The 25,169-nt window shown below is 47.6% G+C and overlaps 1 protein-coding gene across 1 annotated transcript in view; it reads left to right on the top strand.

Moving 5' to 3' along the window:
- The window catches only part of AK7 (adenylate kinase 7), a 1,456,966-nt gene that overhangs the window by 1,115,410 nt on the left and 316,387 nt on the right, over positions 1 to 25,169 (top strand). The window contains exon 15 of the mRNA XM_069637722.1: positions 18,632 to 18,829. Coding sequence (XP_069493823.1) covers positions 18,632 to 18,829 — 198 coding nt within the window. The remainder of the gene's footprint in view (positions 1 to 18,631; positions 18,830 to 25,169) is intronic.

Genomic DNA, 25,169 nt, shown 5'->3' with positions numbered 1-25,169 from the left:
CCTCTTCCGCCCGCCGCTGCACCGCATCTATGGCCTGGCCCAACCGCTGCCACACGGAAGACCCTCCCAATCCAGGGTCCCTCTGCCCTCCGACCGATGCCTGCCCCTCTGATGTTGTTGGCCCGAGCCATCAACGCTCCCGCCTTCAGCCTGCTTCTGCCGTACATGTGCCCTGCCCGTTGTTGCCTGCACGTCATCCTCCCACTGGGGTCCAGTTGTTGGGGAGGCCACCCCTGCTGGACCACCGACTCCCGACTGTGGCAGGGATGTGTCCTCCACCAGCCACAGGGTGATACATGGGCGGGAAGATGGCACGGAGGATGACTGGCGCATAGGTGGTTCAGGTGAGGAGGGGTTCGGAAGAAGATCCAGCACACAGAAGAATCCAGCACTGGTGACCCGTTCTAGTAGTAGTAGATCAACGCGGTCAAAGAGGCAGGGAGAGGAAGGCCAGTTGTGCGCTCACTCCCTCCCTGAAAATGGGTCTGGACGTAAGCATCCCTGTTGGTGCGGGATGATGCAGTCACAGGATCGGTGACAGGATTACACACAGGCACCTCCGCAGCGGCCTGTGCTGCCTCCTGTTCCTGCCCCTGGACTGCACCACTAGCACCAGTGGAATCCCCCCTCCAGACCCTGTGTGTGTCCCTTCCACGGCCTCCTCCTCCACCAAACCCCCGACCAACCTGGATGACTCCGTGCCATCTTGCTCCGTCGGACCCTGTGGGGTCTCAGCTGCCCCTTCTGCTGCCGAGGAGTCCACCTCCGATCTCCGCCTCTTGGACCTACCCTCAGCAGCTGCGGCCTGGGACGCGGCACCAGACTCCTCACTCCCCGACGAGATGACAACATGAGAGGGGAGCTGGGCCTTACGTCTCCGGCTGGCGGTGCGATCCCTGCCGCATTTGCTCCACAGCACCCTCTCCGCCCTCTTCATCAGTTGACGCTGCAGACAGGGAGAGATAGAACACAGGCATCAGGGCACTGTACAATGGTCTGATACACACATGACAGTTGTACATGAGTGGCAGTGTCAAACTTCAGACATGGCATCACACTCCCCAACACACATGTCATTTCAACTCACACACATGAGCAAATCAACAGGAATGTTGCACCAGGCAACACCATCCATACACAAGCAACAGCTTGAGCAGCCGGAGGTGAGCCTGACGTCACATGCAACACGGGGAGTGCAGAACACATGCACACACGCCACCAGATTTACATGCATCTGTACATCTCCACCACCTGTCGCAGTGATAACATCGCCATCCATGTCACATCTGGCAATCAGCCTCCTACATGTCAGTGTCACATGCATCCATGTTGTATCACAGTTGCACACTTGTCAAATACGCACACTTGTCAAATACACACACATGCACATGCACATAGTGCAGATGCATGCAGCTGGAACCAGCATCCATGTGTGACACCATAACTATGCCACAGTACATACACAGACATTTTTACTTGTGTGCACCCACACATGCATTTGCCCAGCATGCATTTGAACACATACACCATTGATGTGTCTCACACATGACAGGACTCACATGCGGCAGCCTCATGTCCCTGTACATACACAACCATACATGGGCCTACAAAGACATTTGTTGAACCTGCACACTCCTGGCACACCTCAACATGCACAGCGTCCAATCAGTACGCATGTACACTTACCGCTCAACTCCAGATGGGTCTGCGTCTCCACGACCTGGATGTGGAGCACTGGGTGTATACGTTCCAGGACGCTCATCTAGTTGTTAGGCGGACCCTGCACCCCTCAGCATCCGCTGCCTTCAAGAGGCGCCGGGCCTTGTTGAGGGGCCTGGACCTGAAAGTCCTCCCAGCGCTTCCGGACATGTTGAATGTCGCGGGCTGCCACCCCCTCCACGTTGATGGCAGCCACAATGTCCATCCAGATCCTCTTCCGTCCTTCATTGTCGGCGCGCAAACTTCCAAAGAGGGCATCATATTGCCCCAGGACTTGCTCCACCAGGATACCAACTTCATTGGCACTGAAGCTGTTAGCCCTCTGCCTCTCTGGCTGGGGGTTGCCAGTGGTGCCAGATGGTGTTGTGTCCGACATGGCAACCCCAGAGGCAGGTGTGGGTGGGCAACTGGGTCCTGGGGCTGGGCTGTGGAGCGATGGTATCCCAGTGGGGAGTCTTCTGTTCCAGCAGGGCTGGTCACAGCAACTGGACCCCTGCAGATGGCTGACGTGCAGGCACCAAACAGCAGGGCACGTGGGCAGCAGGCAGTCAGCAGCAGATGGCAGGTGTGAGCATGCTCGGGGCTCTGGGGGCAGGAAAATGGCCTTCTGGGCAGGAGCGTGGTCTTCCATGTGTTGTCGCGTGGCCAGCTTGATACGGAGTGATTTGGCACGTGAAAAAACTGCACGTCAGCATGTAATTTGAGGAGAGGCCCTTAGCGCATAAGCGCGTCTGTGACATTACGCGTTTCCCACAACACGGGTGCATGTTCATTGTACACGTGAAAAAACTGCATGTCCGGGTGTCACTACGTGTAAGTGGAGGAAAGGCTCTTAGCGCGTACGCGCGTAAGTGACATGGCACGTGTGGGCTGGCTTAAATGTATGCCTAGGACGCCATTTTCTTGTATATGCTTTTTGTGGAGAGCGAGCGGGTGATTCTTGTACTTCTTGTCGGCTCACACACGATTACTTCACAACGGTTCCAGTTCGTACTCCCTGTTTACTCAGACAGCATTCAATTCTTCTTTCGGCGGGGTTGTTGCCAACGCACACACGCGTGTCTTTTTCACGTTCTTTTTCCAGGCAGACGGTGAGTCGCGCATGTATTTTCAAACTGTGGTTGCCCCCGTGTGTCGCGTACCCCTTCACAGGTCATTGTAGGCTGCATGTATCACGCGTACGCTTTTTTTTGTGTTTCTGGGTGCCACAGCGTAGTGCGTGTTCATTTTTCCACACATGTGGTCTACCAGGGGTTGTGTGCACTTTTGATTTTGTTTTCGGGGTGTCTGTGCGTTGCGTGACCCGTCATCTTCCCCCAGGGTTCACTGACAGCCTTGCTAGAGCACTAGGCTAAGAATTCCATCTATTACCCTACCCCTTTTGCCCCAATTGCCCAGGACAATTATTTACTGCAACTCCCATACGCACATCAACATCAGTGCCATGGTTGGGAGGCAACCAAGCAGTAAGGGACGCAAAGGTGGCCGAGCTCAAGGAGGTGGGCACGGTAGGGGATGTGGCCAGGATGTGCAGGGTGCCCAAGAGGCCAGTGTGTGGAGGACCAATCAGGGCCACCTATCCCCCCCCATGGTTGGGGGAAATGTAGCTGACACCATCCCAGCTCAGCCCTTGTTAAACAGGTCCATATTGTCAACTGACCCGGCACAGGATGACTCCCAGGCTGACTTCCGTGTCACCAAGTCTAAGCCACGTGTGGCGGTGAAAGTTGGTGTCACCAGGCCACGTGGATCTGGGGCAGCAATGTCATCTGCTGCCCCAAGTAGCTAGGATGAGGAGGGTGCAGGGGCAGCGGCAGCTAAATCCACCCCATCTCTGAGTCTCCCAGCCGGGACAGTGTCGGTCCAAGTCCATCACACCGAGGTTGGTCCTGCCAACATCACCCTGCAGCCAATGCCTGCACCAAGACCTTTGGTCATTGTGCCTTTGCAAACTTCCAGTACCCATTCCACCTGCACTTCTGCCCCTACCAACCAGAGCTTTTGTAAGCCACTCAGGATCCGCACCACCTTCCAAGAAGAAGGGTGCTCTTGCACTACAGGCTGGGACCACAGACACGGCTACACACTCTGGCACGTCAAGGAAGCCTAGTTTCAATGACGCTGAACTTGATGCACTTGTGGCCTATGTGTTGGCACCTAGCTGTGAAATGGTGGTGACTGCAGGGTGCAAGACTACGCCTGCTCAACGTAGGGCCCACTGGCAGACCATCGCGACCCGCATTAGTTCCCTTGGATTCGTGAAGCGCACAGCTGATGACTGCTATAAGCGGTGGAATGACCTGAAACGCAGAGCAAAGAACAAGCTGGCTTCTAATCATGCATCTACTCTGGTGACTGGCGGTGGGTCTCCACCAGAGGATGACCAACTCACTGGAGCTTTCATCACAGAGGATCAGATCCGAGGCGTGGGAGACCTACCAGATCTTGAAGCATTGTCCGGTGAGTGCCCATACGTGTGTGTGCAATCCATGTGTATGTTGCTTGGGCGATGTGTTCTGATTGAGTGCCAAGTGAGGCTGTGTAGTCATGACGGGTATGGGTCACCCATGTGGTCCCTCCAAACCATTCCCGGGCCTTGGGTTTGGGTATGACAGTATCCCTTCTGACCACAGTTGCCAATTTGCACCAGATTACTGCAGTTGCTCTTCAACTGTCATCTTGCAACAACATTGTTCAAAATGATTTCCTGTTAATTCAGCCTTATTGTTTCAATCCTTGCCATTTTTACGACGCATTTTTTTCCCGTACTGCCACAAATGTAACATAATTCTGTCATAGATTACACCCACAATGGCCCACATTTATTAACTTGTTATGGGAATGATTTAACCATTCAGGCTGAGTAATGGCCTGCACACAATCATTTTTGGGCCCTGTTCGAATGTTCAACATGACTGTTGTCTTCTGTCATGTTGAAGTGACCAACCTTTGATGTATTCATCTGCCTGCCATCACTGTATCAGTTGCAGCTTGTGGCACATGCGTGTTTTGTCACACTATTTTGCATGTTTTATCTCATTATGTCCATCTCACATGGATGGGTGACAGTACTGATTTCCTACCATATGGCTGTACTTGTCAAATGTACCATGGCTATGCTACATGCCACCTGTGTGATGGCATGTGACATGTATGTGTATTGGACATGCCACTCACAGGCTAATGTGTGATGGCAGTGCTATCGAGCATGCTGCACATGTGTTGCTTTTCCATCTTGGACTCCTCAGTGTCTGCTTTTTTGCCTCCCCTTCCAACTCATTGACAGTGCATGCATGCCAGGGTTATAGTCATGTGGGACATGTGCAATTTATATACTGGATCTCTACCTCGTCAGGCCTATGTGTGTGCTATGGTGCTCATGCCTGTTTCCATTTGTTATCTTTTTGCAGGTGATGAGGCACTTGATGCTGTTGAGGAGGAGGAGATGGTGCAGACCCAGGAGGAATCACAGGCACAGTCGGGCACCAGTGGAGGACGTGGGGTGGTGGTGGGTGAAAACCCAATCCTCCTGTAGACCATACTGTCCACGGGTGTCTCTGGGTAAACCTCCGCAGACCTCTATGAATCAAGTGCTGAATCGGACAGTGAGACATATGTGCCGTTGCAGGTGAGTGTTTCTGGCAGGGATGCTGTTCTGTCCAACCCACCTGAACCGGGGGTAGACTCCTCTATGGGGATTTCAGCGATGGTAAGTCTGCCTTTGGCGGTTACGGATGCAGGGTCACACTCCACAATATTTGCTCTTGTTCCTGGGCCAGCAGATCAAAGGAGGAATGCAGTCCTGCAGCCTCAGGCAGTGCTAGCACAGCAAGGTGCAGATCGCCTTGCCCCAAACAGGTGTGGTGCCCGCCAACGCGGTGGCCGTGCGCCACCAGGCAATACTGTGTGGGAGAACTCCATATACAGTATAGCAGCACAATAGGGGGCATCATGTGAAATGATGGCTCAGGCAATGGATAGGGTGGCCACTTGCATTCTCCCCCCTGAAAGGCAGATGGAGCTCCAGCAGCAGGCAACAGACTCCATTTGCCACTCACACAGGGAGGACATATTGGCGTCCAACAGGGACCGACTGGCTGCACTGGAGACTCTGCGCGCAGCCATATCTGTAAAGTCACAGGCCCACAGGGAAGCCCTGAGGTTAGAACACGGGTCCCTCAGAGATACTCTGGGTGAACTTGAGGTTTCCTGGAATTTTAGGTCAGAACAGCAGCTGGAGCAGCTCACACGTTCACTCTCAGCTGAGCTCCAAGCAACCCGTCAGGAGATACGGGTATCACGCGAGGCCATGCAGGCAGAAATGCGTGCTACCTGTGAGGTGCTGCATGGGGATCTCCGTACCATCATCCTGCAGAACCAAACCTTCCAGACCTGCATGCTTGCTGCTATGAAGGACCATATCAGGGCTGCCTCCCATATCACGGCCACCTCCTGATGTAGCAGCAGAGGGTGATGACAGCGATGGCAGTTCTCCCACTGTAGCGTAGCCGTGCAGGCCATGAGCCCATGGAGGTTTTTTTTTTCCTCAACATCCACGCATGTGGGTGTTGGGGTGCACCCTATACCTTGTCCCTCCTGGGTGGCCTCCCTCCCGGTCCACACATGGCCATTTTTGATGTTTTTTTTTACAGTGTGTTCCTTTGTGTGGCACCCGTGGGCATCCACTGTGTATTCCAGCTGGGCACATGCAGGCTTGTCCTGTTTTGGGTTAGATGCTTGGTTTCCTGACGCGCACACACCCCTCCTGCTTCCCCTTTCCATGGGCTTGCAAAGGGTGTGACCAAGTGACAGTAACTTACACAGTGACATTGGGCTCCCATGAGTTGTTTGGACAGTCTGTAGTCAAAACTGTGTGTACATACCTAGTGGGGATTGTTGTTGGATTATACACTGCAGTGTGTATTGATATGTGCTTGTGCATCCATGTCTTTCTCCTTATATACATGTAGGTTCTTCATGTCTTCACAAGGCCGTCTCCTTTGCAGATGCAGTTCATGTTGTATGCAGTACACTGAGACATTTACCTGACAGCAACACCATGCAGTTGGAAGGGGTCAATGTGCTGCCTTAGTCAGGTTGTGAGACTTGCACTACTTTAATTTTTTTCTGTCATATATTGCCACGGTTTCATCCTGTACTGATGTTTTGTGTTGCTTTTAAGTATTTGTTTGTGTGCTGTTTCTTCTTGATTACTGAGAGCGTATTGTCTGTGGCCTGTTTACATTAAGGACAGTGCACTTTGTGACACTTGTGTCATGTGTTGTGCATTAATTTGGTTGCTTTCACATTGCATGCCATGCCATGGTGTGTTGGGTAGCTGAGATGGGGAGAGGTTGGGTGACATGGCACTATATTGATGTGGTATTGTGCAAGGGGGTAGTCATTCCTGCTGCATGAATGTGTGTCTTTTTGTGACACAGCATTGGGTGTCTTTAAGTAGGTAGGGATGCACACAATGTAACACTTCCAGGTGAACAATCTCAGGCTGGTATGGTTGTGACAGTTGACTGTCCCTTTTTTGTCATCATCATTGATTGTCAGCTGGTATGTGCCAGGCATGTGTGCACTCCGCAGGGCTGGGATTTTAGGTGAAGTAATTTGCCACAAGCTGGGTACGGGCTGCCTTACCACGTGCCCTTTCACCTCCCATGCGCAGCAGCCGTGCATGTGGTTGGGGATGTGGGGGCACCACCAATGTCCACCGGCACGCCCCGGCAGGTTGCAACATTGTGCAGGACACATGCTGCCACTATGATCCTGCTCACTACGGGGGCGCGTATAGCAGCTTCCCACCAGAGCGGTCAAGGGAGCGAAAGTGTGACTTGAGGACTCTGAATGCGCGCTCCACTATGCCCCGGGTTGCAATATGGGCTGTGTTGTATCTTACCTCGGGTGGTGTGGTGGGGTTCCGAATTGGCGTCGTCATGTAGGTGCTCAGAGGGTAGGCACTGTCCCCTGAGGAGGTGATGATGGCTGTCATTAGTGGGGTTGTCACATTACTCAGTATCGGACATGCATGCATGTGCAGAGGCATTTATACTCACCAATCAGCCATGTGTCTCCATGCTGCCCAGCTTCCAGGTCCCGGTTTAGGGGTGACATTCTGAAAATGAAACTATCATGGCTTGACCCTAGATAGTTGGCATATACTGAAGTGATGATTACCTTGCCATTACATACTACCTGCACGTTGATTGAATGCCAGTGCTAGTGGTTTCGATAGATGTGCTCAGTGGCCCTGGGAGGACGTAGAGCCACATGGGTGCAATCAATGGCACCTAGCACTTTGGGGAAGTGTGCCCCCTTGTAAAAGTCCTAGACCACAGCCTGCCTTTCTGCAGGTGTTCTGGGCATGTATGTGTGCCTGCGGACTGAGGGGCGTGCAGTCATGATGGCCAACACCTGGTATAGGCAGCGTGACTGCGTGGCCTGTGACACACCCCCCACTATGGCACTTGTCCGCTGAAATGAACCAGTAGCCAAGAAGTGCAGTACATTGAGCACCTTTTCCAAGGGGCTCAGTTCTTGCGAGCACAGGGTGGGTGATGTGCGGTCATCCTCCCACTCACTCATCAGGTCGAGGATTATTTGTGGTGGAAACCTGTACCTCCCATACACCTGGTCATTGGGCATCCAAAAAAGGCTGGTCCTGGGTAAGAAAATGCGGGGCCTGGCTATCCTCCTCCTCCTGCGGTGTCCCACGACCACTGCTGCGAGGAACGGTATATTCATCATAGCGTCTGAGCTTGTTTGTTGTTTGCGTGCACTTTTATGCTGCGCGGGGTCGCTTACGCCTGCTTCCTGCTGGCGTACGTGTTTCCGAATTAACATGTCTTTTTTGGCGCATGCCTTTCCCCTGTTCGATTCCATGAACACGTGTTGTTGACGCGTGTGCGGGCGTTGCAAGCATTTACCTCCGGGACTTCCCCTGAAACGCCCACATTTTCACGCTTTGTTTCCCATTCCGCGTGTTACGCCCTGTGTTCCGCCCACTTTTGTTGTGTGTGCTGTGCTATGTGCGCTTTCCCTGTGCGCGTAGTGCACGCCGTTTAATGACGTGTGCGCCACCCACGGGTTTAGCGCACATCCCAGGATTTACATGCGCACTGAATTCCATGAATCGATGTACGCGGCTTTGGCACGCGTGCGCTGCGATTTTCATGCTTGCGCTCCCCTTTTCGGCGCACATTTATTCCATGAATCGGCCTTAACTCTTCTACTGTTTGGTCTTGTTGGCCTCTTTCGAGCTGGCCCTTGTTTGTCTTTTGTTGTCTGTTGTCATATCTGGATTCCCTCTGTTTTCTTCTCCCCCTCCTTCCTCTCCTCCATGAGTTGGATTGGTGATACCTGTTGTTGCTGGTAATTGAAAACGGACTGTTTTCTGTATAGTATTTCTGTTGCCCTTTTTGTATAGTTTAATTTGATTCATGTATCCCTTGTCCACTTTGTCTGGAATCACTCCCAAATCAGCATTATCTGGATCAGATTCAGCATCTGAACTTGCTGACGAGGTGTTGGGTGTAGAGCAGGGGTGCACAACTGATTTTGACAGAGGGCCGAAAGTACCTTACATGAGGGCTAAAGTGGGCCGAAAAGTAAAAGTGGGCGGGGCGGTAGGCGGGACATGTCAGGAGGCTTTTTCAACCCCCAATTTGTATTAAACACACGGAAAAAGAATGTTTTTGAGGGGTGACGATTTTTTTTGCATTTCAAACTTAAATTTTGTACTATACATTTTCCATTGTTATCATTTATTTCGATTTAGTTATTGTATATCGTCTGTTTAATTAAATTATATATATTTTATTGAACCTTGATTGGACATTCTGTTATTTTGGACTGCTATAGTTTGCTGTTTGGGTTGCCCAAGAGGAGTATGGCCTTCGTTGAGTCAGGTTTCCTCAAAAAAGCAAAGGATGTACATCTCCTAACTGCGCCTGTTTTAGCTTTATTATTGAGTTCACTCTTGGAGTGCAACACTATGACCCATGGCTCCCACCCCCAACCAAACACTATGCCCCATGGCCCCCTGACCCCCAACCAAACACTATGCCCCATCACCCCCAACCAAACACTATGCCCCATGGCTCCCGCAGCCAACCAAACACTATGCCCCCTGTCCCTCAACCCCCAAGCAAACACTATGCCCCCGTCCCTCACCCCCCAAGCAAACACTATGCCCCCGTCCCTCTTCCCCCAAGCAAACACTATGCCCCCTGTCCCTCACCCACAACCAAACACTATGCCCCAAACACACTCTCAAGCATGCACCCATACAGAACCGAACCCCCCCACCCCCTAACTCAGCACACACACTCTCAAGCATGCACCCATACAGACCCGAACCCCCATCCCCCAAATCAGCACACTCTCAAACATGCACCCATACAGACCCGAACCCCCCCATCCCCCAACTCAGCACACACACTCTCAAGCATGCACCCATACAGACCCAAACCCCCCAACTCAGCACTCAAACTCTGAAGCATGCACCCATACATGCATCTCAACATACACAACACTAACACTCAAAAACAAACCTTCATGCACAACCGACACCCCACCACCCCCCATCTCAACATACACAACACAAACACTCAAAAACAAACATTCATACACATCCGACACGCCCCCCACACCCCCATCTCAACATACACAACACAAACACTCAAAAACAAACATTCATACACATCCGCCACATCCCCTCCCACCCCCCCATCTCAACATACACAACACACTCAGAAACAAACATTCATACACATCCGACACACCCCCCCACCCCTCCATCTCAACATACACAACACAAACATACAGCAGAACAGACCCGACACACAAACCACTTACCGGACGTGCTGGAAGGCAGGTAAGCTGGAACGCTGGAGAGGTGAGTGGTACTACGGCTGTCATGGCCGGCAAGGCTGAAATGCCTTCTGGCATCAAGCCTTACTGGCCACGCCAGCCGTAGTGCTGGCACTCCATTGGTGCAGCACACACGCACTACGAGGCTCGTGGGAGCGACGTGGTGCGTGTGTGCTGAGCCAATGACGGCCAGTGTTTTGTTCGGCCCGGAAGACAACAAAGACTTTCCTAATGGAAGGCGGCCGATGCTGCTTGCGGGCCGCCCTCCATTAGGAAAGTGTTTGTGCCTCGCGGGCCGGACAAAACAGCATGGCGGGCCGCAACTGGCCCGCGGGCCGTATGTTGTGCACTCATGGTGTAGAGGTCTTAGACGACCCTTTGGAATTGGCGTCGTATTTAGCCTGGAAGGTGTAGACTGGGTCCTCTTTGTAATCTCGGTCATCTCGTTAACTTTTCCTTAATTTCCTTATTTTAACATCATCTTGATAAATTTGCAAGATTTCATACATTTTGTAATCATTTTTAAGTTTGGTTGCTTCATTTGATTTCATCTAAGTTATTTCTTTTTTAATGATCTCAATCCCTTCCACTGATATTTTATGTTCTCTCGAGGCATGCTCAATTAGTAGGTCCAACATCTTCATGGAGCTGTTACTTAAGTTAGCCTCCTAGGCTTCAGCCAAATCTTTGTTTTCATCATTATTAAAGTTGTGGAATATCAGTATTCGAAGACCCATAGGAACTTGATCATTCTGGACGTAATCTTCAAGTGACACCTTCTCCCTGTTCTATTTCTTTTTTGGACATTCTCTCCAAACGAATACATTTGGTACGTAAATCTTCATGTTTCTTCCCTAAATTGGAGAAGGCATGTGTCATGTCTCCTTTTTTGGTAAAGAGATTTTTTGTTTGTTCCTCACGGTTTTTAAGGTATACTGCAATTTCTGTGATTGTTAGTGCTGAGTCAACCTAAATGCCAAGCTGTGAAGTTCTGACTTAATGAAAAAGTTTGGCTTTTTGCACAGCTTGTCTGCTGGCCGACTCATTAATCACAAAGATATCTTGGTGACCACAGGATATAAATTATCAGCAATGAAATTGTTTAAAGTTATGTTATATTGCCATCTGTCAGAGTGTCGCAGTTCTCTGGATTGTACGGTATAAAGCCTAACCCGTTAGTTAAGATGAAAAGAAAAGACAAAATCCAGGACTCTGCGCAAAAATAGTAGCAAAAATGTGTTTGTGTATTTATTCTGTACAAGTGCCCCTAGTGATAACACGTGTTTTGGCTCAGCAGAGCCTTTCTCAAATTTGGGCTAATAAAAACAACTAATAATTGGAAAAATGTATTCGAAAAATCATATCAAACATGCAGTATGACCCCAATGTCCAAACATTCCACTGTTTATAAACCATAAATAGGAAAGAAATCAAATCATGTGGTTAAAATTAATTGACATAAGATGCAAAATTCAAAACAAATCATGTGGTTGTTATTAATCGGCATAACATGCATAAGGCAATTATGGTGACAGAGAATGAGGCTTGGCATTGGGGAGGATTGTATAGGTATTGAGAAAATCATGTATAAATCATCAAGTGGGGAGGGAGGAAATGGGAAAGAAAGCAGGAAAACATGATAAAACAAAACAGAATAGAATAGGAGAAAGCAAAAAAGAGAAATTTTGCGCGTTGGTAAATTATTCCAGCCAAAAATATCATTAATAATTAATATGTGGATAGGTCCTACATAAGGACTGGGTAACTTACCCAATGTAATATCACGGCTTTTTCGCCCATTCAATCAGTAGTTTCTTTTATAAATGGGATTGGTCCCATAATTCGTTCCTATAAGTGATTGATTAACAATTGTTTCGATTATAGGCAGAGGCAAGACTTATCTGTTTTCTAAACTCAACGGTTACAGGTCTCAATACCGACAATGAGATGGCATCGTTCCACTATGTGTAAGGGGGAAGAAAATAATCTCTTTTCTAAATGTTTGTAAGCATTATGCCAAACTTGTTATAATAGTCTTTTTTTGTCAATGCAAGAAAACACACTGTAGTAAGATTGAAGTGTTTAAATAGTATTGGGGAATCTAACTATTGAGATCATGCATGAACAAATTGTGGCTATATTACTTGCCTGCATCATATTGTTTGCCTTTTCTTTTTCTCTCTAAGAGGAACAATGTACGCTTTAAATGGGTACAGCTAGTCATCACATATTTAGCAACTGAGCAGACAGGATTTTTCCTTTGGGTTTTACTTGTCCAAATGGCTGGCTGCCTATCAGCCCACCTTAATGTTAGAACAGGAGCTCTTAATCAGTAGCAAATATTTATTCGATTTACTGTAAACTAAATAGCCTAATGCCCTATTACTAGTAATAGAGGCGATTTGCTATGAAGTTAGGGTAATTCCCTAACATATAATCTGGCCGAGTTTATAATGTATATCTAGTATTCTGAGTAATTACTGTTAGCTAGTTTAAACAATCACCACACAGCGTTGTCATGCCAACACGACAACAAAGAGCCACAAGATGACAGCGGTTTCCATGACTATGTTTTAAACCAAGGTATTGCAATTTGCAGAGTGCCGGCAGATCTGCGACCATGCCCGCGCATAAGTGGACATGACAAGAATATCAGGAATCATAGTCTATAACAGACCAATACGCTTATAACACCAAGATATCAGCTTGTTTGACGCGCTACGGTTGGTAGTACACAGTGTATACGACCGCGGAATGTTGTCATTGTAACTCCATAACAAGAGTTCCAAAATGGCGCCGGCTGCACTTCCAGTTCGAGTAAAGCCGACGTGAGTGATTCTCTTCCAATACGTTAAGCGACTAATAGAATATCCATGTAGCTCAAATACTCATACCTAAGTTTAGGTAACATCGACCAATTCTAAGATATCTATAAACTTACTATGGATGGTTGGATACGATTTCTTTTCAGCAAACACAATGAGGATTTTACAACACGCTAAAATTTTGATTTGAATAATGCCAGGTACCATTAATGTAACATAGTGGATACTAATCAGTGAAATGTAGTGGACAGTTAGTGCAGGTAGACAATCATGGAATGGCAGAACTAGCCTATAATTGAAACAATTGTTAATCTATCACTTATAGGAACGAATTATGGGATTAATCCCATTCCTAAAAGAAACTACTGATTGAATGGGCAAAAAAGAAGTGATATTACATTGGGTAAGTTACCCAGTCCTTATGTAGGACCTATCCACATATTAATTAATGATATTTTTGGCTGGAATAATTTACCAACACGCTAAATTTCTCTTTTTTGCTTTCTCCTATTCTGTTCTGTTTTATCATGTTTTCCTGCTTTCTTTCCCATTTTCTCCCTCCTCACTTGATGATTTATACATGATTTTCTCAATAACTATACAATCCTCCCCAATGCCAACCCTTATTCTCTGTCACCATAATTGCATTATGCATGCCAGTTAATAACAACCACATGATTTGTTTTGAATTTTGCATCTTATGTCAATTAATTTTAACCACATGATCTGAATTGTTTCCGATTTATGGCTTATAATCCTCTGAATGTTTGGACATTGTGGTCATACTCCATGTTTGATATGATTTTTCGAATGCATTTTTCCAATTATTATTTGTTATTATTAGTCCAGATTTGAGAAAGGCTCTGCTGAGCCGAAACACGTGTTATCACTAACGGCACTTGTACAGAATAAATACACAAACACATTTTTGCTACTATTTTGGCGCAGAGTCCTGGATTTTTTCTTTTCTTTTCACTCTTAACTTATGGGTTAGGCTTTATACCGTTACAATCCAGAGAACTGCGACACTCTGACACATGGCAATATAACATAACTTTAAACAATTTCATTGCTGATAATTGATATACTGTGGTCATCAAGATATCTTTGTGATTAATGAGTCGCCCAGCAGACCAGCTGTGCAAAAAGCCAAACTTTTTCACAATGTGAACTTACTTTGGCTAGGGTGGTCGATGCCAACCTGGGTTGTAACCCTGATCCCATCCAATCTCTAGGGGATTTTGAGCACCCTAGCGCCTCAGAACCAGCATCTGGGTCCCATTGGCCACAGCCCCTTCTGGCAATATACAGATGGTCCAGGTCTCTGTGACATTAACTGCGGAAACTGAGGAGCAATTGCTGCGCTACGCAATGAGCTGTTGATGATAGAGGGCCCCCCTTGGGCAGGCAAAAGGAAAAAACTGTGACTAAGGCACTAGCCGCCGAATAAGCTATGTACAGCCGGCTGCCCTGAAGCAACTGTTTCTACCACCCCTCGGCACCACCCTGACCCGGTCCCTTGGAAACCACCTTCCATCCCTTCTGAGTATACATTGGTCACCAGAGACCAAGGTGACGGCACTACTAGACAGGTGGTTCTGCACGGGTCCATGGACAAATGGCTCCACCTAGGTGTCATTAATGCAACCCCACCTGCGATGGTGCCATCCCGAATGGTTCCAAAGATCGGGAAGCCATTGCTAAACCAGGGTGCCTCCTCTCAGCCCTCTACCATGCTAACTGGCTCAACACAACGCAAGGGCTAATTTCCCCTCTTAACTCCCTGTGTTAATTCGAACATATCAATTGCGCCTAGAAGATCTTCTTGTAATATACCAAATATACTCCATCCAGATCTTTACGTTCCTCCGGCACCAACTCTCTGCGTGTCAAGCGAGCTGCTAAACAGCAAGCTGCTGGACGATCTCTTTCCTCTGCTGGCTCCATCTTTTAGAACAGACTCCCTCTTCCTCTGCGTCTTGAGACTGATTTCCTCAAATTCCAGAAGCTCCTTGAGCCATTCCTCTTCACCTCCTCCACCCACTGCTCCCTTCTTTGCTGAACCCACAGCTGCTGAGATTGGTGACCATGGCCTTTATGTGTCTACCCGGGTCCTGGCCTCCACCCCCAATCACTTGCAGCCTCTGCCCATGCCCAGCACTTGCCTAGGCGCCCACTTGCCTTTGCTATCATAGACATGCACTTAATTATTTTGTGGCAGTTGACCACTTTTACCTAGTGATCTCTGCCAATCACTTCACAATTTGCAACTTACTGCCTAGCACTTCCCTCCTGGCACTCCTAGCACTTACCCCCCCTCTCTCCCCACCTCCCTCATTCCTCTCTCTCTGCACTTGCACGCTCTGAATGCTCATGAGGCCTAGTAGGACCGCCTCTCTCTTTCATTGTTATATTTGCATTTCACTCCCATGTTCCCTCCCTGTTGCCCTGTGCACACTTTGAAACACAATTTACTTGATGTATAAGCGCCTTACAAATGCACATTAAAGAAATAAAGAAATGAATAATGAGTTTGGAATTGCGCCATCATGGGGGAGATTAGTCAGAATTGAGGAAATGTACCCGACAGCTGAGCCCCTTTTCTTAATCTATCTTTTCTGTTAGCCCTATGGAAGCTGTTTCCTGGTCTCTCGGCTATCACAAGCGAAGACATTTTACGAGTTGAACTCCCGGTTCTGTATAGCCCCACAAACTGGGTCCTTCTAGAATTTGGATCTCCTGCAGTAACTTCTGTTCTATACATGTGCTCTCTTCGCTGCGCAATATGGGTTTCCAACTTACTGTATGCCGCAAGAGATTGATTAAATTCTATGATGACGTTAGCTGCCTGGGCCATGCAAATACTCAATCTGTGGTTAATCCTGTTATCCCCCAACTGCCCGAGAGTTCCAGCTGGACGTCCTCATCGGTAGAAACCCTTTATAATCCTATATAGGTAGCAGGGCCCCGCTCTACAAGGAACATGGCATGTTAACCTGTTCTTTGGGTTTTACCCACTTTGAGAGTCCGCAGCCATCCCTTTATGCTCACTGTACTTTTCACAAAGGAGGACTATCCATTTGCATATCGGTCTTTGCCCCCCCCCCCTAGCCCCCCCCACAAGGGCAGGCCAGCACCAAAATGCCTGCCAAACCTCCTTTGAACCCCCGCAAACTACCGCCCAATTTCTTTACTGGACGGCGTGTGAAAGTTATTTTGTAAAATCATTCTGAAGCACCTCCAAGACTGAGCAGACTGCAACAATATAATAACCGATTTTCAGGTGGGGTTAAGAAACAGGGGCACAAGGATCACTGTTTGATTCTATCCCTGTTGACAACAAAAGTATACATTCCTGTGGGGAATTAATGTTTATGTGGTATTCCTTGACTTAAGCACCATTTTTGATTCAGTTTCCAGGGGAATGCAGTGGCAAATTCTTTTAACTGGGTTAAATCTGATTCATGTTTGAATTCAATTGTTTAAAAAAACGAGTGCTTTTGTTCGCTGTGGGGAGTCAACGACTATGTCTGAAGTATCCATGGGTGTAAGACAAGGTTGTATTGTGGCTGCGCTCCTTTTTTAACATCTGTATACAGGAAATAATTGATGCACTATTGACTGGGTGTCAGGACGGCCTGAAATTAGCCTCATGTAAATACCCAGCACTTTTCTACAAGGATGACATGGTCCTAATCTCAACCCCTCCACAGGGCCTAGAAAAAGCTCTATCTATTTTTCTGGCCAAGTGTTCTGAGCTTCACCTAAAACTGAATGTGGGTAAATCAAAATCGATGGCGTTTAGCTCCCAACCCTCCAAACACAGTGTGATCAATCTGAAAGTGGTAGGCGATATGATTGAACAATTTGACCGTTTCAACTATCTTGGGGTGAGGTTCCAGGAGCATCTGGGCTGGGTTGCTCAGGATGATAAAACGGCCATCAATCTGGTCAAATTAAGTGGCACCGTCAGGTCGTATTTCTGCAGCCATGGAAGTGGTGCTCTGTCCCCGGCTCTGGACCTATATAGCAAGCAGGTTCAACCTGCATTGCTGTTTGGGTCAGTGCTCTGGGGCCATGCAAAGGCTTGCCAACTGAATATAAAAGAAGACACAGTTTTAATACAGCTATTGCTTCTTCCCAGGAGTGCTCCTTCTGCCTGACTCATTTCGAGTTTGACATAATTCCCATGGGCACCCTGGCCATGTTCAACACTGCCTTTTGGATAAAGGTCTGATCTCAACCGGGCCTGGAAAAGTGCTGGGAGGCATTATCTCACCTTATGTCGCTGAGCTGAGGTAAAAGCCTCAAATGGTTTGCTCATATCAGGAAGATGCTGCATAGGCTATATGTCAATGTACTCTGGAATGATCCACGGGGGAGTAGAAGCTCAGCCTTGATTTAAAGCAAAGATCTCTGCTAAGCAGATTGCAATGAAGCTTCTCCTTGAGGATGCCACCAAGTGTTAGCTCAGTCGTGTCTATATTGCCTACTTTAGTGAGCCAGGCTTTAGGCAGTACCTCTATGAAATTTCGCCCCCATTCCAAAGATCTTTGTGTGGCAGCATAAGAGAAACAGTCCCACACTTCTTTCTGTTCTGTGAAAATTCAGAGTCTGAGACACCTTCTCCAAAAGCCGGTTCTTAGAGACTCCGGAATCCGTCTAGTTAATCAGGTGATGGTGTTTTTAATCTATTCTCTCTCCCCTACTGTGTTATTTGCATCAGCTTGATACAGTCACAGGTTATGGCTGATGAGAGAGACATTTTGGGCTAGTAATTAGGATAATGGTGCCTTCCCTCTTTTCCTTTGTACGCGTCAAGACTGCGAGCACTGCTCTTCTTGTTTTAATAATTAGTGGGAGGCACACACTATTGCAATGTATTGTAATCTGTTCTCTTTTTCTTTTACCAATCAAACAGTTCTCTTTTAATGATTATGTATTTTGTAATGTTTTATGATGCAATTCATGCATTTTATAGCAATGAATTATGATGACATTGTATTCTTTTTAATCTAAATGGATTGCTTGTAAATGTTGGTTTTATGGCCTGCGCCAAATAAAACTCTTTTGATTGATTGAATCCCAGCTGTTCTGTTCTTTTCTTGAGCTTTTGTTTCTTAGTTAGCCATCTGTTTGTTTTTGCTTGCCAAAAAGACACATTGTGTAGGGATGGTACCTAACTGTTCTTCATTTTTTGTCTGCAGACCATATTATCTCTCTAGATGCCTCTGACGGATTTCTTAAGAATCGTGTAATTAATCTTCCTGAAAGTGTTGTTGCTGGAACTCATTACACCCAGGATCGATACTCGAGGAATCTTGCCTTGTTCAGGGATTTAAACACAGAAGACGAGACTGTTCTCAATTATTTTGATGAACTTGAAATCCACCCAGAGCACATAGGTAAGGAATGCATACATCAGTAAACAAACAGTATTTGTATTTTAATTCATAGTATGACCTTTGTGGGTGAATTTCATCTTTAAATTGCATGTAATGAATACTTGTTTTTAATACTGCAAGGCCTTGAGAGCATACCACGTTGCTGTGTTGAGTAGCCCTTGCCCTTTTATCCCTTCCGCTCGCCATTGATCGTTATTTTATTTACCTATGCTATTCCCACTCGCCATCTGTCACTATTGTTTATTTGCTTAACCCCTGTCACTGCCGTTCCTGGTTGCCATCCACCGCCTTTATGATTTATTCCCCCCCCCCCTCCATACTGTACTCTAGTTAAACCCCACCACTCTTATTGCCTAAAATTCCATACCTAATGGAATCTAGCGTATTTGGGTAATTGATTTATTCTGCCAAAGTTGAATCTGGATGGGTCTTTCATTGAAGTCTACAAGATGGTCAGTTAGATGTGTTGGGAGTTACGGACATGGGTCCCTTGCTCGCTGCGTCATAGGGAACCAAGCTGCACCTCACTGAGGAGGCCCAACATGGCCGAAACATGTCTGGGGTTGCTTGTGTTTCCGTGCAGAGGGGACCTGGCCTAGCAGTTCGGGCTGGGCTGCTACCATTGGTGGCAGTACCTGACTTATTTGCATATGGCTGGACCCCTTTTGCAATGGCGCAGACGGGCTAAAAAACGGTGGTGTTAGGTTGCCCAGAGCAGTGCCAGTGGCACAGATTCATTCAAAACCTTCCACCCATCACTTTTGTGGTCACAGTTTGTCTCACTACGTGAGAGAGGGTATGCCCAGACGTGGGTCCCTTGTTCACTGCGCCATAGGGAACCAAGCTGCACCTCAGTGAGGAGGCCCAACAAGGGTGAAACCTGTCTGGAGTTGCTTGTGTTTCCGTGCAGAGGGGACCTGGCCTAGCAGTTCAGACTGGGCTGGTACCATTGGTGGCAGTGCCTGACTTATTTGCATATGACTGGACCCCTTTTGCAATGGCGCAGACGGGCTAAAAAACGGTGGTGTGGAAGGTTGCCCAGAGCATTGCCAGTGGTACAGATTCATTGAAAACTTTCCACCCATCACCTTTGTGGGAGTTACCTGTATACTGCACTTAGATGGATTTTGGGGTTAGGAAATGAGTTGCACTTGGATGGATTTTGGAGGTAGGATATGAGCTGCACTTAGATGGATTTTGGGGGTAGGAAATTACTTGCACTTAGATGGTTTTTGGGGACAGGAAATGAGTTGTACTTAGATGGATTGTTGGGGGTGGGAAGGTTGGTGCACCTTTCGTTAGCCTTACCATTTATGCAGATGTTTAGGATGATGTCCTGTCCCCAGCACTCTGAAGATCATAGGGAGAACTGGCCCAATATGCCTAAAGCCCTTTGAGGACAGACTGTAAATTGCACCAAGAAAATATATTCGGATTGGCACTTTAGTGCTTAAAATTCCGTCAGGATACCTTGCCACTGCCCCCAGGGCCTTGGTACTGGGCCTGTCAGTTTGATATTAGCATACCTGTAAGGACAGCCATGGGGTTGTACCTAGTTATGTGTGCAGCATGGCATTGCAACTAGAAGAAAGCACATGCAGTTTAACACATGTAGTACACTTAGAGCATTTATGCCTACAAGGTTTAGCCCGTCATGACACTCGAATATATATGTTAGCCATTGTAACGCACAGTGTTTACATGCAGCTATCCTTGATATCGCACGTATTAGACCTCTTTTGTTAGCGTTTGTAGAAAGTGGAAGATATGTAGTCAGACTATAAAGGTAACCTGTCTATTGTGCTCAGAGAATCCCGTTAGCCTAGTTGCTATGGTAGCCTGTCGGTGCCACCTAGAAGATGTTCTAGGACAACCAGTCTATTGCACTTGGTAGACTTAAGGGTAGCCTGTCCATAGTGCCTAGAAAGGTTTACGAAGGTAGCTGGCTTTTTCTTCCCCATAGAAGATCAAATGACACAGCAACACCAAAGATGAGCTTAATCTGAGCTTAAGGTATGTATAAACGCACCACTTCTGTGGGCATCCGCTGCAGCCACGGCTATCCATCCACTCACTCTAGAATGCAGCTATGACTATGACAAATTTTGTTTGATGGTCACATATCCTATTCACACTGAAACACCAAACTTGCTTCAACACCTCTGCAATAATAATGCAGCGACACCCTATGATAAATTTGCGGTCTAGCTGGGTACATATGGAGTCTCCTGCACTAGCGTTCTGTCGTGACCTCCCTGAGCATCAGCCCACATGCCTGATCTCTTGGGTTGCTTAATGGTGTCTTGCCAGCTCTCCTAAATCCTAATCTTGGCCAAATGCACACACCTATCTTAAGCCTCCTCTTAGAACTTTCCCATACCTGGACTTTGGTCCCGAGGGCGTTGCTTCCACCAAGCGCTTTGAGACCATACAAATGGGAAAAGGCGCTATATAAATAACTACTACAATACAATACAACACAATACAATTCTTAGGGTATACTTCAGTGGATTGTCTTCATTTCACATTAAAAGAGGCACCATGAAGCAAACACTGTCGTAGTGGGCACTTTATGATTTAACAATAAATAAATGTTTCCTCTGGCAGATTTTAGCAACTGAAGTTGAACACTATCTCTCAACCCATTCTACCACCCCACTAACCTTCCCTACCAGTTTAATAGAAGAAACAATCTTCTGCATCTACCCCTCAGATTCCATTGGACTCTTCACAGACAGCCTGCTCCCCCTTTTTCTGTGATAGGAATTTTTCTTGTGATCCTCCCACTTCATGGGAAGGGAGTTTGGTTGCACCTTGCTGCCTTTTGTATACAGTTCTGTCAGGGAAGGATGTCTGTCCCAGTATTCTATTCCAGATACTCAAGCCCATCACTTTTTTTCAATTTCGAACTCTTTCTCAAACTACACACTGTCGCTTTTTAGCCAGTCAGAGCCACTGGGCTTTTTTCCATTATCAACAGTACCAGCCATGCTGGCACTCCCCCATTATGCCACCTTCGTCTTGCTCGTGTTAGGAGCCTGCAGCCACAATCAGAAGTCACACTCTTTAGGCTGCTCAACATTTGTGCCCTTAAGAGCTCATCAACCATAATCTCTGTGACTCAGCTGGTAAGCTTTTGTCAAAAAAACATAATCTTTTAGAGAATACTCATTTATCCCCATTAATGATATGCCCTGCCTCACAATCTAAAAGTAAAGATTTGATTTGACAAAACAATCAACACTATGGTGGCACAGTGCAAGACAATCTAGTAAAATATAGGAAAACACCAAAATAATTACAAGAAAAAGGAACTGACAATCTCATCTCACATTACAGGGACTTTTTGTGAGATTTTCTGTAAAGCCGGTGATCGGAGTCTTCAGGTATGTCTTCCCGGCATATGTACCAGTGAGTCTCTTAACCCTTTAAGTGCCATGGGTATTTCCCCCCAGTGCCGGGCAGGGTCGGACTGGGACAAGAAATAGGCCCGGACAACAAAAAATAAGTGGCCCACCCCTCGCCTCAAAAAAGAGGGCCACCCCTCGCCTCAAAAAAAGTGGCCCTCAAACCATCATCCGTGAATCACGTCAATTCATGACTTTTACAGAAAATGCTACATATTGAGGGTTCATGTGTCTGTTACATTACACACAACTCATAAAATAACATTACTTTGCCTGCAGTTCTCTGACAGGGTCCGTCCACAGCTCCGAGGCGGAGGAGTGGCATGAACCAACCACCCCCATTGCGGTTTTGGGACCTGCTGCAAGTCAATGCTTATACAGGGCTCCGCAACGCCAGCAGGGAAGGAGGGTTAGGGTGACGATGGTTGGATAGGAGGGGGGGGGTAGGGAAACCGGAATGAGGTTTCGGGAGAGGTCAGAAAATGCTACATATGGAGGGTTCATGTGCCTGTTACATTACAACACAACTCATAAAATAACATGACTTTGCATACAGTTCTGTGACAGGGTCCATCCACAGCTCCGAGGCGCAGGAGTGGCATGAACTAACCACCCCCACTGCGGTTTTGGGACCTGCTGCAAGTCCATGCTTATACAGGGCTCCGCAACCCCAGCAGGGAAGGAGGGTTAGGGTAGGGTGACAATGGTTGGATAGGAGTGGGGGTAGGGAAACCGGAATTATTTAGGGAGAGGTTATGGATAGGTTGGGGATGTTAGGGTAAGGTTTTGATCACTGCGCATGCTTCCAGCTAGCTGTTACACTCATAGAAACAGACGTCTCTGCTTCTGACTCTATACACATATACAATATCACTATAGCAGTATACAAAGGCACAACAACATAATAAATACACATGAGGTAGTGCAGCACTTAGCTTAGGTTAGTTGTCACCAGGGTGTCCCTTGTTGCCTCTTGCGATTTCGTTGTGCCAGGATGTGTCGTAGTAGCTGTTCAAATGCTGCAATAAAGTGCTACAATTAGTGCACATATCAAACACTGCCACATGTTGCTGTTCACATGCTTGTACACATGCAAGAGATTTAGAGAGGCGCCGAACGCACGTGGCTACTAGACATGCACAGTAGGGCCACATGTGGCTCTGGTAAGTGGTGGTAAAGTGTAAGTGCATGCTGGAGTAAGCAGTAATAGTAACGCCTTAGGAAGGTGTTCTGAAATTGTGTTCACACACCTAGCAAGCCGGCCCGCTATCCAATGATTTATGGTGCTGCGCATGGCTGGGAAGCACTGATTAGTGTTGTGCTCTGTTATGTGGCATGCAGTGTCTTACTGGTACAGTTACCTTAGCAGGAAGCAGGCGCCAGTTGTCTCTGTCTGGTGGGGCTGGCTGGGCCCCCCTGCGCGACCCCTCTGCTCCCTGTGGTTATGCAGAGCGTTGCAGCACTTATCTGTGTCAGGCGAGGGGCCGGGATGTTGATCCGGTGGGGCGTGGCCCGTCGCAATGATATGAAGCCGGAGTTGCTCTGAGACATGTCTTCTCAGCAAGAGGACATGAGCACAAACCCTGTGCCTTTGCTCCTGGGCACGAACAATGATGTGCCACTCCCAACGTTGCCTTCCTGTAGTTCTGGGGCCAGGTGCTCGTGGTGCTGGGAAACAGTTTGCTAGGTGGTTGCCATAGAAAAATGGCAGAGAGAAGTATTTTAAAAGTCTGGATTGTCCATTTGGGGTGCTTTTTAGTTGTTGCCGTGTCTTTGGCACTATTACAATGTCTTTGGACTGACTATATATTGCATGCTTGCCTTTCTTGCTTGTTGGGTGGCACCTCATCTTGGCCCCCAGCCCTATCATCTGTGGAAAGTCTTTTTCTGTTGAAAGTCATGTAGCTGGCCTGGACTCCAAATCTGATGATACACTAAGATGTAAAGCTGATTGATTCATATATTGTCCTCACTGATGTTAACACTGTCTTGATGAACGGTACCGTCTTCACAGACACTTTGATTCTAAGTACTGTGTCACCTTTCCCACTTTGGTCTTTGATTGGACACATCATCATGGTTTCAGAATCAGAGTACATGATGTATTGCACATTTCAACTGAACCAAGTCAAGGTTCTAGTGATTGAAGTGATGATGGTCAAATGTGAGTCCTGAAGGTGCCATACAGTAAGTTTTTAAGATGTTATTTGGTGACTTATCCAAACTTAAATGTTTTCTTTTACTTTAAAAGACGATATTCGGACCCATTGCGGAGGACACCTATAATCCCAGATGAGTGGTGTTCTATAACACAATCCCCACCTACCGGCTACCCCCGGTGAGAGACAAGCCACAAACACACTGCACAACGAAGAAGAGGCCACGGGGTAGAGGCGCCAGTGCGGACACCGACCCCAGCTGGAGGCCAGCGACTCGCTGCGACTGTCCATGCGGTATTGATCCCTCCACCTCAACGCTAAACGCACACTGAGATGGGAAAAGACAGACAAAAGAAAACATCAACCCAAAGCAGCATGGACCAATTTGCGGTCGCTGCCACACCGTCTCAGACGGGAGTGGTTGCACAATCGACCGCCCTGCTGGATGAAGCACCCCTCTCTTTACGAGACATCATGGCTGCCATCGCTAGCTCCCGCTCTGCCATGGAAATCAAGATGGATAGCATCGCAGCGGATGTCTCCTTCCTGCGGCATGACTTACAGAAACTAACGTCCAGAACTGTTGAAGCCGAGCACCGTATTTCAGAAGCGGAAGACAACATCAGTGGGATAAACAGACAACTGTCCCAAGCCATGTCCCGCTTGAAAACCCTGGAAACCAGTGTGGATGAAGGAGAAGGAAGGTCTCGTCGCAACAAAGTCTGCATTTTGGGCCTGCCGGAGGGGGAGGAGGGACCGTGCCTAGAGTTGTTC

Source organism: Ambystoma mexicanum, chromosome 14 (assembly GCF_040938575.1).
Source record: "Ambystoma mexicanum isolate Mex_15411 chromosome 14, UKY_AmexF1_1, whole genome shotgun sequence".
NCBI lineage: Eukaryota > Metazoa > Chordata > Amphibia > Caudata > Ambystomatidae > Ambystoma > Ambystoma mexicanum.
The sequence above is the reverse complement of the archived record's forward strand: the minus strand, read 5'-3'. Positions and strand labels throughout refer to the sequence as shown.